This window comes from Lactuca sativa, chromosome 4, assembly GCF_002870075.4.
Source record: "Lactuca sativa cultivar Salinas chromosome 4, Lsat_Salinas_v11, whole genome shotgun sequence".
Lineage (NCBI taxonomy): Eukaryota > Viridiplantae > Streptophyta > Magnoliopsida > Asterales > Asteraceae > Lactuca > Lactuca sativa.
Window position 1 is genome coordinate 352,970,380 of NC_056626.2, and position 17,220 is coordinate 352,987,599.

A 17,220-nucleotide genomic window follows, 5' to 3' on the forward strand; every position below is an offset into this window, starting at 1 on the left:
CAACAATTCAATGTCCAAAACAAAGATTTAAGGCTCCAAATCAAAGAGGTAACATTCCTAGTTTGTTATTCAACCTCTTTAACCTTCAAATCTATGTTGAAACTATGAATTAGGACCTGGAACATGTGTTTATGGCCATGGAGCATGCTTGGGCCGTAAACACATAAAAATGGGGTTTTTGTGCAATTTAACCCTTCCAAATCATTGTTGGGACTCAGATACGACCTTGAGGCTTGCAAACCCGGACTTGAAACACCTTCAACTTGGATTTTGAGGGATTAGCATGAGTTTACGGCCAAGGAATGCTCTTGGGCCGTAAACCCCTCAAACATGGAGAGTAAACTCCTTTAGACATGTTAGAATGCCCTGAAACTTAACCAATAGCCTTGTGGTAAATCCTAGAATCATCTAAAAATAGTTTGGGGGTATTAAACATAACAAAACACCACATATAAGAGTTTACGGCCATAGCACATACTCATGGGCCATAAACTCCTAATTAGGTGTTATTTGATGCCTTGAAGTGATACCAAGCCTTGGAAAAATTAACTAGAATCACATGTGATTGTTCTAAGAGCCTTAAAATAAATATACATGTACATGGGAGAGTTTACGGCCGTAAACTCCAAGTTTACAGCCGTGAACTCCCTTTAAAATGGTATAAGTCCATTTAATCCATTCCAAGGCATTTGAGAATTTCATTCCAACAATCCCCATGTCCAAACAAGCCATTAAACACTCAAAACCACCCAAACATGAGTTCATGGCCGTGAACTCATGTGTGTCTGGGTTTTATGGCAGTAAACTCCCTAAAATGTTTACTCATGGGGAGTAAACTCAAATCCCAAGTCCCTCGCTTCATTTCACGTCTGTAGATGTCACCTGGGTCACTCCAAACACTCGTTTTGAGGTGTTTAACCTCATTGGAGTGTAATGTTCCATCTAATTAGTAATTGTAAATCTAATTAGATATATATGGACATTATTTCATTTTACATAGGGACACCGTGAGTAATCAAGCCCCGAACCAACGCTTAGTGTCCGAAATCGTCGCATTTCCTAGCCTGGTGAGTTCATACCCCTACCCTTTTCACTGTTTTTCACTGTTTTCAGGGGGAACACAAGCAAAGTACAAGGGATTTCTTGTACTCAAAACTTGTTTTCGCATGTGTGTTTCACATATTATAAGCTTTTAACACTGATTGATACAACTGACAACCGTTTGAACATGCAGATCAAGTAAACTTATGTTTGTGAAATGGGTTTATAAACTGTTATGTTTTATATATTTCACAAATGGTTTCCACATTTTATCAGTTAAAAGCATGACATTAGAACTTTTGAAACATAAAACTTGTACATTGTATATCCTCGGTAACACTCCATAGAGATACGTGAGTGGAGGATTATCCTATTATTACTAGTAAATTTGTTAGTCCTGTATGATTGGAGACACGTCCTTAGTGAACACTCCACAGAGATACGCGAGTGGAGGACTGTACCCGTAACCAGAATCTCTGGGATTAGAGAGCGTGACTTGAGTGTATAGATCTATACGGGGCTGACTACCCCACACCTGGCTGCTAGCTACAGCCGAACCGAAATGGTTCAAGGGTGACGAAAGTCATAAGGTGATGTGGACTACTTATTGCCACATTTAGTCTATCGTATGGTTATGGAACTCGCAATTAGGATAACAGATATTTACTTAATAGTAGTAATGAATAATTTAATATATTTTACATTGAGAACAAACATTCAGGAAAGCATGGGGCTTTCCTGGGGAAACATTTACATAACTAGAAAAGTGTAACAAACCGGATAACTTTACATCTTTTACAATCGGTAAAATACAATCAGGAAAGTATGGGACCTTCCTTGTAATACATTGGTACATAACCAGAACTGTATAACAAACCAGATTACATAACTGTACATTTTCACAAGAGTAAACATGTTTTCAGTGTACAACTTTACTTTACATGTTGAGAACAAAAACCAACTTTTTTTATGAAAATATGGGATTGTCTTGGTGTGTGTAACATTTTCAGAAGCAGAAAGGAAACTCGAACATTTTCAAAAAACAAAAACCGCTTATGAACTCACCAGCGTCATGCTGATTTTCAAAACGCTTGTGTTCTCAGGTCAGCATTACAACAGGTACCCGAAGATCATTTTGTTCCAGGATGGAGTGCGCAGAAGACCAGTTCGTTTTGTTATTATATACTATGTATCACAACTATATAACTTTACTTTTGAAACAATTGTAAAACTTTTCTATATGTAATGTAATGGTGATTCTACTTTACTTACTATGTGCATTGGATTTGATACTCAACGTGGAGTCAACCACGAAAATGTTTCCGCCTTCGGTTTTTGGGGTGTGACAATATATATACATATATATATATATATATATATATATATATATATATATATATATTGGAGAGGGCATTTTCGACCATTGAACATACTTACAACATGAAAATGAAAAGTACAATGCCTTAATGGGTAATTTTTCAATATTTAATATATATATATATATATATATATATATATATATATATATATATATATATTGCTAATAAATGTGTTTCAAACATATTTGTTTTTTTCTTTTACACCATCAATAGACACACATATCCCAAGGAAGTAAATGATACGACATAAGGTTTATAAAGTTATGTAGTATAATGTTGGAGAGGGCATTTTCGTCCTTTGCAAATACAATTTTTATTATTATCCTGTACTGTTTAGAAACATATTTGTTTCCTTCTATTATTGCATATATATATATATATATATATATATATATATATATATATATATATATATATATATATATATATTGGAGAGGGCCTTTTTGTTTTGAAGATATAAATAACCTGAAAAAGAAAAGTACAATGCCTTAATTGGAACTACATGATACAACCCAAGTAAAATAAATTTATACTATATAAGGTTGGCAAGGGCATTTCCGTCCTTTTAACACAAGCTTTACAATGACTTAATTGGTAATTTAAAAACAATTTGACCGGTGCAAAAATGACATTTCACATTGTTTCCTTCTGTTACACATTCATTACACAGAAAAACAGATATGTGACAAGCTTTATAAAGTTGGAGAGGGCATTTTTGTCCCTTGTAAATACCATTTTTTTTTTGTTTTGTACTGTTTAGAAACATATTTGTTTTGTACTGTTTAGAAACATATTTGTTTCTTTCTTTTATTGCATATATATATATATATATATATATATATATATATATATATATATATATATATATATATATATATATATATATATATATATATATATATATATATATTTGAGAGGGAATTTTCGTCCTTCGAACATACACATAACATCAAAAGAATAGTACAATGCCTTAACTGGTAATTTTTTTGAATTTTATTGCATATATGTATTGCTTATAAAAATATTTAAAAAACATATTTGTTTCCTCCTGTTACACATTTTCTTCCTTTGAACGTAATTATAACATGAGAAAGAACAGTATAATGTCTTAATTGGTAAATTAAAAACACTTTCACTAGTGCAAAAATGGTATTGCACATTATTTCCTCCTGTTACACATTCAATACACAGAAAAATAGATTTCGAAGAATGGATGCACCAGTTACATACCCCAAGAATTTACCATTTTATTTAATTTCCTCATATTTAATATATCTTTTTTCATATCGAGAAGATATACTTATAAAAGGAAAAAGAAAAGAACATACATATGCCACACATATATTAAAAAAAGAATATTCTAATTACAATCATAACCCCAAAAGCAGTCTTTACTTAAGATAGAGAATAGCAGTGAAAATAAACCAATGACTATCAATGTTGGAATAGTGAACACCATGATGAGCAATACTGCCAAAGAATCCCCAAAAAAAAAAGGCTAATTCAAGAATATTATTGATTCAAAAATAACAATCTGAAATTACTTTTCGAGCTTTGGTATTAATAGACTTGTGTGGCCATCCACCGTCGAATTCAATTGAGCTACCTTAGTGGATGAATTCACATTATCATACTCATCAACATCAATGGTATCTCCAGCATTTCATTCTTTTACCACAAGTGGCGAATTAAACTTGAACGGACTTGTAACTTCAAATTTGTCAGGCATGGAAGGGGTCAAATTATCACCTATTTGTGAGATTGCATCCTTAAAGCAAAAACATGAAAATGGATTTAGTATTAAAATATTAACAAAACATACTATTTAAAAGAGATTTATATAAAATTAAATAATGTAGATTTATAACTTAACCTTTAACGACTTCGTTTCGTGAGATGCGATTTCTATATCATCAACATTTGCAGAATTACCTGCCTGCTTCAGAAGTTTAAATATTTATATAATTTGTGGGATTAAGTTTTTGTTTGATATAGATTTACAATTAATTAGTGAAGATCATTAAATAAAAGTCTGCATCATAAAAAGTAATATTATGTCACACCCCGAAAACCTGAGGCGGAAACATTTCCGGGGCGGACTCCTCATTGAGTATCAAATCCAATGCACATAGTAAGCAAGTAAACAACCATTACATTAAATATTAGAAATTACATCTGTTCAAAAGTAAAGTGTTACAAGTGATGATACATATGTATATATATGTATGTATATATATATATATATATATATATATATATATATATATATATATATATATATATATATATATATATATATATATATATATAGACAAAAGTAGAGACGAATCTTCTGTACGCTCCGTCTTCTCCAAAAAGGATCGTTGGGTACCTGTCTAAAATGGACCTGAGAATACAAGCAGTTTGAAAATCAGCATAAAGCTGGTGAGTTCATAAGATGTTTGTTTTCTGAAAATGTACAAGTTCCCTTTAGTTTTCCGAAAAGTTTGTTATCCAAGAAAATCTCATATTTTCTTATATGTAAAGTTTGATTAACTGCTTTATTACATGAATCTGGTTATGTACAATTGTTATCTAGGAAAATCCTATATTTTCCTAGAAGTAAGTTTAGTTATTGAACTCCAATGTAATATTTGATTATCTATTATACTTGTCATATTAGCTAGGTATGATGATATCCTAATTGTGTTACACTTGAATGTACCTAGATGTGTGCCTTTGTATTCGTATTCCTATTCTAATTCATATTCATTTTCGTATTTTATTTTTGTATTCGTATTCATACTTATATTTGTATTCCTATACGTATTCGTATTTGTATTCGTATTTGCATTAGTATTCGTATTCCTAGTCCTATCCCTAATCCTATTCTTATTCGTATTCGTATTCGCATTCGCATTCGTATTCGTATTCCTAGTCCTATCCATAATCCTATTCGTATTTGTATTCGTATTCACATTCGTATTCGCATTCGTATTCGCATTCATATTCGTATTCGTATTCGTATTCGTATTCGTATTCGTATTCGTATTCGTATTCGTATTTTTAGTCCTATCCCTAATCCTATTCGTATTCATATTCGTATTTGCATTCGTATTCGCATTCGTATTCGCATTTGTATTCGTATTCGTATTCGTATTCGTATTCCTAGTCCTATCCCTAATCCTATTCGTATTCGTATTCGTATTCCTATTCCTATTCCTAATCCTGTTTGTATTCGTATTCGTATTCGTATACGTATTCGTATTAGTTCTATTTGATGATTAGTATGAATTATTCATAGATTATGAAAAATAATATAGATTGTAACACTTTATCAAGAAATCTATGATTAGTTTGAAAGCTAACTTTGTAATTTGAACTATTTGGTTAACATAATTTTTGATATTAAAAACATACAGAATATAAACATTCGAATTGAAAATAATAAGTTTGAGTACAAGTATTCCTTGTACTTTTGCTTGTATCCCCCCCCCTGAAAAACATTTGAAAAAGGGGTAGGGATATAAACTCACCGGTCGAGAAACGAGTCGGATTGGATGCTAAGTGTCGGTTCTGGGCTTGATAACGCGCGAGGTTCCTATATAATATGAAATGATATACAAATGTATCTAATTAGACTTTAAATCACTAATTAGATACGATTATACACTCCAAGACGCGAAAACACTTCAAATCAAGTGTTTGGAGTGACCCGGGTGGCATCTAAGGTCGTATATGGCTGAGATAATGTGTTTACTCTTCGAGAGTAAACTCCTTATGAATTTTTCGGCCCTAAGACCAATTCCACATGAGTTCACGGCCGTGAACTCATAAGTGAGGGTTTTATGGTGCTAAATGGCCTTATATGACGTGGGAAAATTAGCTAGGATTAAATCTAGGGCATAGGGATGGATTTAATTCACTTATGAACCATTTAATGGAGTTTATGGCAGTAAACTAGGTGTTTACGGCCGTAAAATCCCCCATACCCATTCCTTATGTGCTTTGGTGGTGTTAGGACAATCACATGTGATTTAAACTCATTTTACAAGCCTTGGATGGAGTTTTGGGCATCATTTGACTATGTTATAGGAGTTTACGGCCCAGGAACCCATCATTGGGGGGTTTACAGCCGTGAACTCTTTAGGGAGGGGTTTTCATTGAGTTTAAGGCTTCTAATTTGTTTATGGTTGCTTCTAGAATTTATTCCAAGGCTATTGGTGTGTTTAAATGGCATTTTAACACTTTAAAATGAGTTTAATGTCCATGATATGGAGTTTATGGCCCAAGTTTGTTCTTGGGCAGTAAACTCATGTTTACTCTCCAAAAATTAAGTTCAAGGTGTTCTAAGTCCGGTCCATTAAGCCATTAAGCCATATCTAAGCTCCAAAGGTCGATTGGAAGGGTTTTTGGGCTCCAAAACCCATTTTATGTGAGTTCTTAGCCTACGACTGTTCTAGGGCCATAAACTCATGAATATGGTCCTATTCCATGATTTGAACTTGAATTTGAAGGTCTAAGATGCTATACTAGGTGTTAGGGTAGTTGCCTTGTTGATTTGGAGCTTAAATTTGATGATTTTGGACCTAATTCTTGAGTTTGAGGAGAGAGGTTAGAGAGAGAGTAGTGAGAGAGAGGAAAGACTTCAAATGAAGTCTTTTGAGATTTAAATAGGTCCTAAGTTCGGGAAACGGTGGAATTCTACCCGATACTGACGTTAAACGAGGCTTTTGGTCGCACCCGATTAAGTTATTTTTATAACTTGACGGAGTAAAGCAATTGTTTTTCAAATTAATAAATTGAAGCGTTTCCATGGATTTTTAACGTATTTGGACAATCATTAAGTCATAATAACAAACTTAAAATAAATGACTTAATTTAGAAACGAACGGAAACAATTTAAGACGACGAATTTTTAATGACGTATCGGGTTACGACGACGAAACGAACTTCGGGTTGTCACATTATCCCCCCGTTAGAGGGAATTTCGTCCCGAAATTGAAACTTTAGATGTGACTCAAGGATTTTAAAAGAGATACGGATACTTCTACTTTGTTGGATTTTCGCGCTCTCAAGTGAATTCGAGTTCTAGTGTGGCTTTCCGGCGAATCTTCACTGTTGGAATATGACTTTGTTTCGTACGCTAGTCTCTCGATTTATGATTTTGATTGGTTCTTCCATGGGGTTTAGACTTTCGTTGATTTCGGTCTTATCGAAGGAGTTACTAGAGTTTCATCGGGTAGATACTCCTTAAGGACAGAGACGTGGGATACCGAATGGATGCTGCTAAGTCCTGAGGGTATTCGGAGTTTGTAGGCTACGGAATCAATCCTAATGAGGATTTCAAAAATTTCTATGTTCCTTGAGATACACGTTTCAGAATGTAACACGTCATCTTTCTCATTGTTGGCTACCTTGATGGAGGACGTTTCGGTTACTAATTGAGGACTATGTTTATGAAGAGGTTCGAATGAATAGGTAACAGTTTATCTTTCAGGACTAGAATATAAAAAAGATTGCAAGCAGAAGGGTTGTCGAAGAGGAACCTGAGGCAACTGTAGGATCGGCGGCTGTCTCACCTTGTCCTATAGCTAGGATTCTTCCAGTGTTGCCAGTTGTTGCTTCATTGGCGCAGTTTCTCTTATAATGCCCAACTTTACCACAACCATAACAGGCCTGACTGATGCCTGCTCCGGAAGCTTGATTTGTTGGTGTTCTGCAACTCCTCGCAAGGTGACCCTCTTGGGCACAATTTTTGCAAAATTTCACACGACAAGGACCGGGGGTGTAGTGGTGGTAATTTCACTGGTTACACCACAGGAGAACACCGGCATATCCGGTGATAGGTGCTTGGGCTGGGAAACCTACAACATAAACAATAGCAGGGGTAGTGACAGCGTGGACTGCCACCATCTGTTGTTTCTTCGAGAACTCCTATGAAGACTGACATTTCACCCCCGCCTCCCAAAACTTTTTTTCTCACCACTTCTTTCTGTCGGCTCAAGAGTGGTGGCTGCTTCTTCCACATCCTCACTATGGTCGATCAAGATTTGCGCTATGCATTTGGCGATGTCGTATGTATCCGACTTCGCAGCTAAAATGTTCCCTTTGGTTGGTTGAGTCAATCCCCAGAAGAAACTCTCAACCTTCTTACTCTCCGGGGTAACCATCCCTGGACAAAGAAGCGCCAAGTCGTCAAACCATGAAGTATAAGCGGCGATATCGGAACCTTTCATCGTCAGGTTCCAGAGTTCATGCTCTAGTTTCTGAATTTCACCCCGAGGGCAATACTCCGCGCGCAGAAGTTCCTTCATAACTTCCCAACCCATAGCATTGGCTACAAGTAGAGTTAGGGATTTGACTCGGCCGTTCCACCAAATCAGAGCTTTATCGGTGAGAGTGCAGTCGACAAATTTTACGTTGTCGGATTCTGAACAAGCACAGATCTCGAAGATAGATTCGATTTTCTCCAACCACCTAGTTAGAGCAATGAGACCTCCTGTGCCATCGAAGAACGTGGGTTTCGCACTCATGAAATCTTTATAAGAACCCTCTTTTCAGTGTCTCTGGCTATCATCTAGGTTTTGGGGATGGGGACCACCTCCTGAACTACCATGGTTCATTTGTGACATGGCGGCTGTCACTGCGGCAGTAATGGCTGCCTGAAGTGTTACCAGATCAATTTGAGGAGGAGGTGGTGGTGGAGGGTTGTTGGTCTTTGAGTTGGGTCTCTTTCCTGGAGGCATCTTGATCTATAAAGATCAGGAAAAAGAGGATGGTAAGTCCTCTGAATTGAATCAAGAGATATGATACAAGGGATATCTCATTATGATAGATATAGAATTTTTATTAAGCCATAAAGCAAGAAAGAGTTATTAAAGCAGATAAATTATCGCTAAAAGAATGATTGGGGAGCAACGCTGGAATGAGGATTTCTATAACGGATTTGGCTCATGAAATACTCCGATAGTATTTCATGTCTCGCTGCAACGACGACTCATTGTTTAGGTATTGGGTAAGTTTTAGGCATGTCGTACTCCACAGTCACTCCCAAGCACATGTTGGCTGTGTCTCGAATGAATATAGTTGGTCAGGCTATATTGATCCTAGACACGACTACATAACTGCCCAGGTTTAACCGCAACGTACAACACCCATTTACTTATGTTTTGTTCTACTTGTAGTTACGAATTTTGACGCTTGGGTATACTTGTATAGTTTTGAAAATACTTATATTTGAGATATACTTTTAGTTCAGAGCACTTAGGCCCTTTAGTGTTTATAGTTTTATACCATGTAAGGTTTGGTATACTAGTTCACTATAAACAATGTCTCAGATACCAATCTATCACACCCCGAAAACTGAAGGCGGAAACATTTCCGGGGCGAACTCCTCGTTGAGTATCAAACCCAATGCACATAGTAAGCAAGTAAACAACCATTACATTACATACATATTAGAAATTACATATGTTCGAAAGTAAAGTGCTACAAGTGATGATACATATGTATATATATATATATATATATATATATATATATATATATATATATATATATATATATATATAGACAAAAGTAGAGACGAGTCTTCTGTACGCTCCGTCTTCTCCAAAAAGGATCGCTGGGTAACTATCTAAAATGGACCTGAGAATACAAGCCGTTTGAAAATCAGCATAAAGCTGGTGAGTTCATAAGATGTTTGTTTTCTCAAAATGTACAAGTTCCCTTTTGTTTTCCGAAAAGTTTGTTATCCAAGAAAATCCCATATTTTCTTATATGTAAAGTTTGATTAACTGCTTTATTACACGAATCCGGTTATGTACAATTGTTATCCCAGGAAAATCCTATATTTTCCTAGAAGTAAGTTTAGTTATCGAACTCCAATGTAATATTTGATTATCTATTATACTTGTCATATTAGCTAGGTATTCTGATATCCTAATTGTGTTACACTTGAATGTACCTAGATGTGCGCCTTCGTATTCGTATTCCTATTCTTATTCATATTCATTTTCGTATTTTATTTTTGTATTCGTATTCATATTTATAATTGTATTCCTATTCGTATTCGTATTTGTATTCGTATTTGCATTAGTATTCGTATTCCTAGTCCTATCCCTAATCCTATTTGTATTCGCATTCGTATTCGTATTCCTAGTCCTATCCCTAATCCTATTCGTATTCGTATTCACATTCATATTCGCATTCGTATTCGTATTCGTATTCGTATTCTTAATCCTATCCCTAATCCTATTCGTATTCGTATTCGCATTCGTATTCGCATTCATATTCGCATTCGTATTCGTATTCCTAGTCCTATCCCTAATCCTATTCGTATCCGTGCTCGTATTCGCACTCGTATTCCTATTCCTATTCCTATTCCTATTCCTATTCCTATTCCTATTCCTATTCCTATTCCTATTCCTAATCCTATTCGTATTCGTATTCGTATTCGTATTCGTATTAGTTCTATTTGATAATTAGTATGAATTATTCATAGACTATGAAAATAATATAGATTGTAATACTTTACCAAGAAATCTATGATTAGTTTGAAAGCTAACTCTATAATTCGAACTATTTGGTTAACACAGTTTTTGATATTAAAAACATACAGAATGTAAACATTTGAATTGAAAATAATAAGTTTGAGTACAAGTATTCCTTGTACTTTTGCTTGTATTCCCCCCCCCCCTTGAAAAACATTTGAAAAACATTTGAAAAAGGGGTAGGGGTATGAACTCACCGGTCGAGAAACGAGTCGGATTGGATGCTAAGTGTCGGTTTTGGGCCTGATAACGCGCGAGGTTCCTATATAATATGAAATGATATACAAATGGCTGAGATAATGTGTTTACTCTTCGATAGTAAACTCCTTATGAAGTTTTCGGCTCTAAGACCAACTCCACATGAGTTCACGGCCGTGGACTCATGGGTGAGGGTTTTATGGTGCTAAATGGCCTTATATGACTTGGGAAAATTAGCTAGGATTAAATCTAGGGCATAGGGATGGATTTAACTCACTTATGAACCATTTAATGGAGTTTATGGCAGTAAACTAGGTGTTTATGGCCGTAAACTCCCCCATACCCATTCCTTATGTGCTTTGGTGGTGTTAGGACAATCACATGTGATTTAAACTCATTTTACAAGCCTTGGATGGAGTTTTAGGCATCATTTGACTATGTTATAGGAGTTTACGGCCAGGAACCCATCCTTGGGGGGTTTACAGCCGTTAACTCTTTAGGGAGGGGTTTTCATTGAGTTTAAGGCTTCTAATTTGTTTATGGTTGCTTTTAGAATTTATTCCAAGGCTATTGGTGTGTTTAAATGGCATTTTAACACTTTAAAATGAGTTTACTCTCCATGATATGGAGTCTACGGCCCAAGCTTGTTCTTGGGCAGTAAACTCATGTTTACTCTCCAAAAATTAAGTTCAAGGTGTTCTAAGTCCGGTACATTAAGCCATTAAGCCATATCTAAGCTCCAAAGGTCGATTGGAAGGGTTTTTGGGCTCCAAAACCCATTTTATGTGCGTTCATGGCCTAGGACTGTTCTAGGACCGTAAACTCATGAATATGGTCCTATTCCATGATTTGAACTCGAATTTGAAGGTCTAAGATGCTATACTAGGAGTTAGGGTAGTTTACTTTTTGATTTGGAGCTTAAATTTGATGATTTTGGACCTAATTCTTGAGTTTGAGGAGAGAGGTTAGAGAGAGAGAGGAAAGACTTCAAATGAAGTCTTTTGAGCTTTAAATAGGTCCTAAGTTGGGACACGGTGAAATTCTACCCGATACCGACGTTAAACAGGGCTTTTGGTCGCACCCGATTAAGTTATTTTTATAACTTGACGGAATAAATCAATTATTTTTCAAATTAATAAATTGAAGCGTTTCCATGGATTTTTAACGTATTTGGACAATTATTAAGTCATAAGGACAAACTTAAAATAAATGACTTAATTTAGAAACGAACGGAAACAATTTAAGACGACGAATTTTTAATGACGTATCGGGTTACGACGACGGAACGAACTTCGGGTTGTCACATATTAAAAAAACAAATAAAAAAATATATTTAAATACCACAACAACTAACCTTTTTTCCAAAGCATCGATAACGTTACTATCAAGCGTATAGCCAAGTATCCCAAACCGATTGTAGTTATTGGAAACGTTTAAACTATTAACATCTACTTTGAAAACCATCTTTTTATTCTCTAGGTCAAAAGGATACAATCTTGGATTAACCCCATCCTGGAAAAAATATGTTATATAATATTGTTATGGTTAAGAGCACATTAATATAAACAAATTCCAACAAATAATAGCAACTAATAAAACAAATATTATAATTATGTTATACCTGTTTGGTTTTCTCTATGAGATCACTTGCGCCTTTTTTGATGAGTTTATAAGCATCTCTATCAAAGAGAGTTAGTGTGATTGTTCTAGAATCATCTTGGACACGAAGAGGTATTTTATACCTATAAAAATTTCCAACCAAAATAAATATTAAATATGTTTAATGTTTAATAATGTATTTAAGTTGTACTATTGAAAACTTCTTAAATTTAAAAAACCTTGGAACAGAAGATATCTCCTTATTTATACACTTATCATTATAACATTCAACAACCACACTTGCATCACCACTATCTGGACTATCTGGACCACTGAACACATTTCTTAGATCAATTTTCTTTCCACAGTTTGTACACGCATCATAATACCAATCAATATCTTGGCGAATAAAATAAATGGTCCCGACAATGATAAATTTCTCAACCTAAAAGAGTATAAAATACAAAATGATCATAAAAAACAATATAATTAGAATATTTATCAAATAGAAAACAAAATCACATCAAGACGACTAAATTATTCAAATACTTCTTGTGGTTCTAACAAATTGACAACATTTTTAACATTGTGATTATTCAAAAAGTCATCATATTCAGAATATGATTGAGAGCTATCAAGAGTCAAAGAAGAAGGGTTTTGAAGTCCTCGTAATCCAACCAAGCTGTTTTTAATTAAGGAGATTAATTATAAAATTAGTAAAATTATTAAAAAGAATCAAAAAAACAATGAATTATTAAAATAGTTTGTTACCTATCTGTTAAAGTAACAATATCGAGAAGATCAACATTTATGAACATCCGTGTTTGTTCAAAATAACTGTTAACAGAAGGTATTCCTGATGAAACAAAATAAAAGAGTCAAAAGAATGAGTAATATAAAAGCCTAAAATAAGGTTGCTTTGTATAAAAAAATGTACTGTTATAGAAATTAAATCGTGAAAACTGCAAAAGAACAATAACACGGTCAACTTGTTTATGAGCTTCAAGATAAGAAATCAATTGGTATGCAATATCTCCAAACAATGTGACGTTAACCTGTAAACCTCTGCAAAAATAATAATGGTTAAATGAACATATAATACTAAAATAATACATGCAAGTTGTACAGTAACGAATATAATATAAGATATAATATAAGAAAATGTATGGTTACTCTATGGTTCTTATTTGTAAAGGTAGTCTACGTCGAGATTTGCTAACATCACGGGAATCAAGCCTTCCTAATGAAACAACTTCACCAATAACATCTACAAAATGATAATACAACATGTCAAAATGAGTTAAGATCAAAGAATTAAATATATAATATACAATCAAGAAGGGGGGGGGGGAATTACCAATTGAGTCATTAGAGGTAGTTGTGGCACAGATAATTCTTTCAAAAGAAACACAAGAAAACCCATATGTTGTTTTGGATTGAAAGTGTAGACACTCATTCACAGTTGTTCTTCCATGCAAGTTATGTATATGTTAGGAGCGATAGTGGGGGATCGCATGTAATCAACTTGATCTTCTTTCAGTTTGGACTCAAACCTTTGAAAATCTCCTGGATAGACACTTGCTCGGATTTTAGTACACTATTCACATAGGTAAGAATATTATATATTGTTAAAAAGTGATATTTTAATAAATATAAATTGGAAGGAGCAAATAAACAAAACAATGATTTTGAATAATGCATTTGGAATAGTAGATTTTACCATTTCATCCATGAATTTCATTTCAATTGATTTGACAATAGTGGGGTTAACATTTGAAAGTGATCTCCGTAGCCGGATGATAGAAACTTTTAGTTTGTAATCATCCTTCATATTGTCCAAGTCTTTAATCAAAGTGATGTTTCTATTTGCCACTGTCACTATAACAGAAAGACAGATATACAATAATAAGAAAAACAATAGAAGAAAAGTACACACATAAATTATAAACACAAAGAAAATTACCATTATGTCCATGGAGTATTAATAATATAAGAGAAAACTCAATAATGCGATATAGTTATATTCAAACATTCAAACAATGAAAAACAAAAACTGAAAGAAACATGCTAACAGAAACTATATACCCCTATACATCATTAATAATTAAAAATAATAATGAAACATCAAATCAAATATTCATAATTAAAAATAATAATGGGAAAGAAGGAAACAACGCAGGAGTTAAAGATCTAAATGTATAGATTTATCGTCACCCATTTACTATTCAACTTTTAGGCATCTTCTTATCTTGTCTATGGTTTCTTTCTTTATTAAAATGATTTGCTAAACAGTTTTATTTGGATAATTTTGAGGTGAAGTTGGATGATACCTTATAAAAATTAACAAACCTCATGATACCTTATACCAGTGGATAATGGATTGAATTATAATTTATACTCTTCTTTTTAATGATAAGGTGTGAAATATGCAACTGACAAGAAATATGCAACTTCCAAGGTTTTAGAAAAAGAAAAGTACAATGCCTTAGTTGGTAATTTAAAAACACTTTGACTGGTGCAAAAATGACATTTCACATTGTTTCCTCCTGTTACACATTCAATACACAGAAAAACAGATTTCAAAGAATGCATGCACCGGTTTCATACCCCAAGAAAGTATATGAATAACAACAAATTGATATTCTTAATTCTTATAGAAAATACAACAAAATATTACTTAATGAAGGCTACACAAGCAGAACTGTAACCTAAATAATATAACGAAGAACTGGAGATTAAGAAGATGGCAAACACGGGGTTTGGTTGGGATGCACAGCTGATCGTTTCACTTGGGTGCATGGTGTAAAATAATGACAAAATCCCAAAAAATAGTAGTGAATGCTATCTTAAGTACTACTATGTAAAAATCTAGTCTTTTTCATATTTAAATTCGTAAAAATCCAGGCAGGGGTAGGGGTATATACGGTGAATCAAACATTCCAGTCAAAGTCCAATACGCCAAATAAACCTTAAATTCATAAAAATCCAGGCAGGGGTAGGTGTACATACGGTGAATCAAACACTCCAGTCAAAGTCCAATGCGCCAAATAAACATTGCCATGTTCTGTTCTTCTGTGGGAAACAGGGGCGTACATATACACATTGAGAAGCAGAATTCATAAGCAGAAACTTACCGAAAGGATTGAAGTCTGTGATTGAATATCTGATAAGTCAAGTGTCGATGATGCAAAACCTTGGAAACAGGATGCTGTAAAGAAAGATTGATATCATATGTTCCAAAATAGGGCGTTATATGGATTCCATATTCCATTCCATATCCATATTACATATTTTCCATATTCCATATTCCATATTCCATATCGAATTCTACGTGAAACAAAGAAGAGGTAAAACCGGTATTTTACATTGGTAGAATATTGATGTTTTGAACGGACACGTGGACATCTGGTTTTGTTTATTAGATAGGGAGAGATCTCAAAATTTGCATAAAGAAGAAGAAAGAAAGTCAAACTTTTCTAAACTCTTTTATAAAATATACACCTTATCTTTTAAGAAAAAGACAAAAGGATTCAACTAGTCCAAAAGTTTGTACATGACTTATAGATTATACCATATGATGTATTTTAAGTTACTTGCTAATGAAATTTATTATTTCCATAAAATAAATAATCTCCAATTTAATTATAAGGGTTTTATTGAATATTTATTAAAATCAATTTCTAATAATTAATCAATTGTATCAAGTTGTTGCTAGTGTGACCCATTAATATCATATGTTATTTAGTAATATCAATTTAATATGACTCTTGAGCATACTTGACCTTTCAAAAATAAAGCAACAAAAACTATCCTTATTTAATGGTGCAGTTCCAAAACCGTGCCAAAAAATATACAAAACCGCACCACAAAAATAGCCAAAATTGCACAAAAAAATAGACAAAACCGCTTAAAAAAATATACAAAATCGCACAAAAAACTAGCCAAAACCACCTAAAAAATAGCCAAAATTTCACCAAAAAACTACTAAAACCGCCTCAAGAAATTGCTACCTAAAACCACACCAATTAATAGGTTAGCCATTGATGCACACCAATCTACTTATGAAGCTTCGTTTTATTGCATTTAGGTATGTTTGGTGAGTGTTTTTCATTCAAATGATCAATCCTAATTTCTTTTCCTCCAAAAAGGGTGGTTTCAATTTCTACAATTTCTTTTTCTCTACAAATTAAAATTTTGTTCTTGGGAAATCACATTTCATCGAAGTTGTTTCAATTTCTTTTTTGACATCTTAAAACTCACTCTGCAAAAACTAGCTCCATACTCATTGATTAAAAGTCATTGAAGCAAACATCATAAGTCTTTGGATCGTTTTTTGGACATATATCACAGAAGAAAAGGCATATGCAAAGATTAGAAAAAGAAAACATCGTTAAAACTTATAATAGGACATCCATTCACAATTAATAACAGAAACGACAAATCTATAATTATGAGAAGAGCTTGCATCT

The 17,220-nt window shown here is 33.7% G+C and overlaps 1 protein-coding gene across 1 annotated transcript; it reads right to left on the reverse strand.

The window, feature by feature from the left end:
• Nucleotides 1-3,811: 3,811 nt before the first annotated feature.
• LOC111918404 (uncharacterized) lies at nucleotides 3,812-16,022 on the reverse strand. Its single transcript, XM_023914074.1, has 16 exons — nucleotides 15,886-16,022; nucleotides 15,287-15,297; nucleotides 14,472-14,629; nucleotides 14,212-14,348; nucleotides 14,109-14,146; nucleotides 13,925-14,018; nucleotides 13,689-13,816; nucleotides 13,523-13,607; nucleotides 13,301-13,433; nucleotides 12,991-13,196; nucleotides 12,774-12,894; nucleotides 12,494-12,664; nucleotides 4,294-4,356; nucleotides 4,096-4,188; nucleotides 3,965-4,026; nucleotides 3,812-3,890 (listed from the first exon to the last, which is right to left on the reverse strand). Exons 1-16 carry the CDS (start codon nucleotides 16,020-16,022, stop codon nucleotides 3,812-3,814), a joined length of 1,716 nt encoding a protein of 571 aa, XP_023769842.1.
• Nucleotides 16,023-17,220: the final 1,198 nt, after the last annotated feature.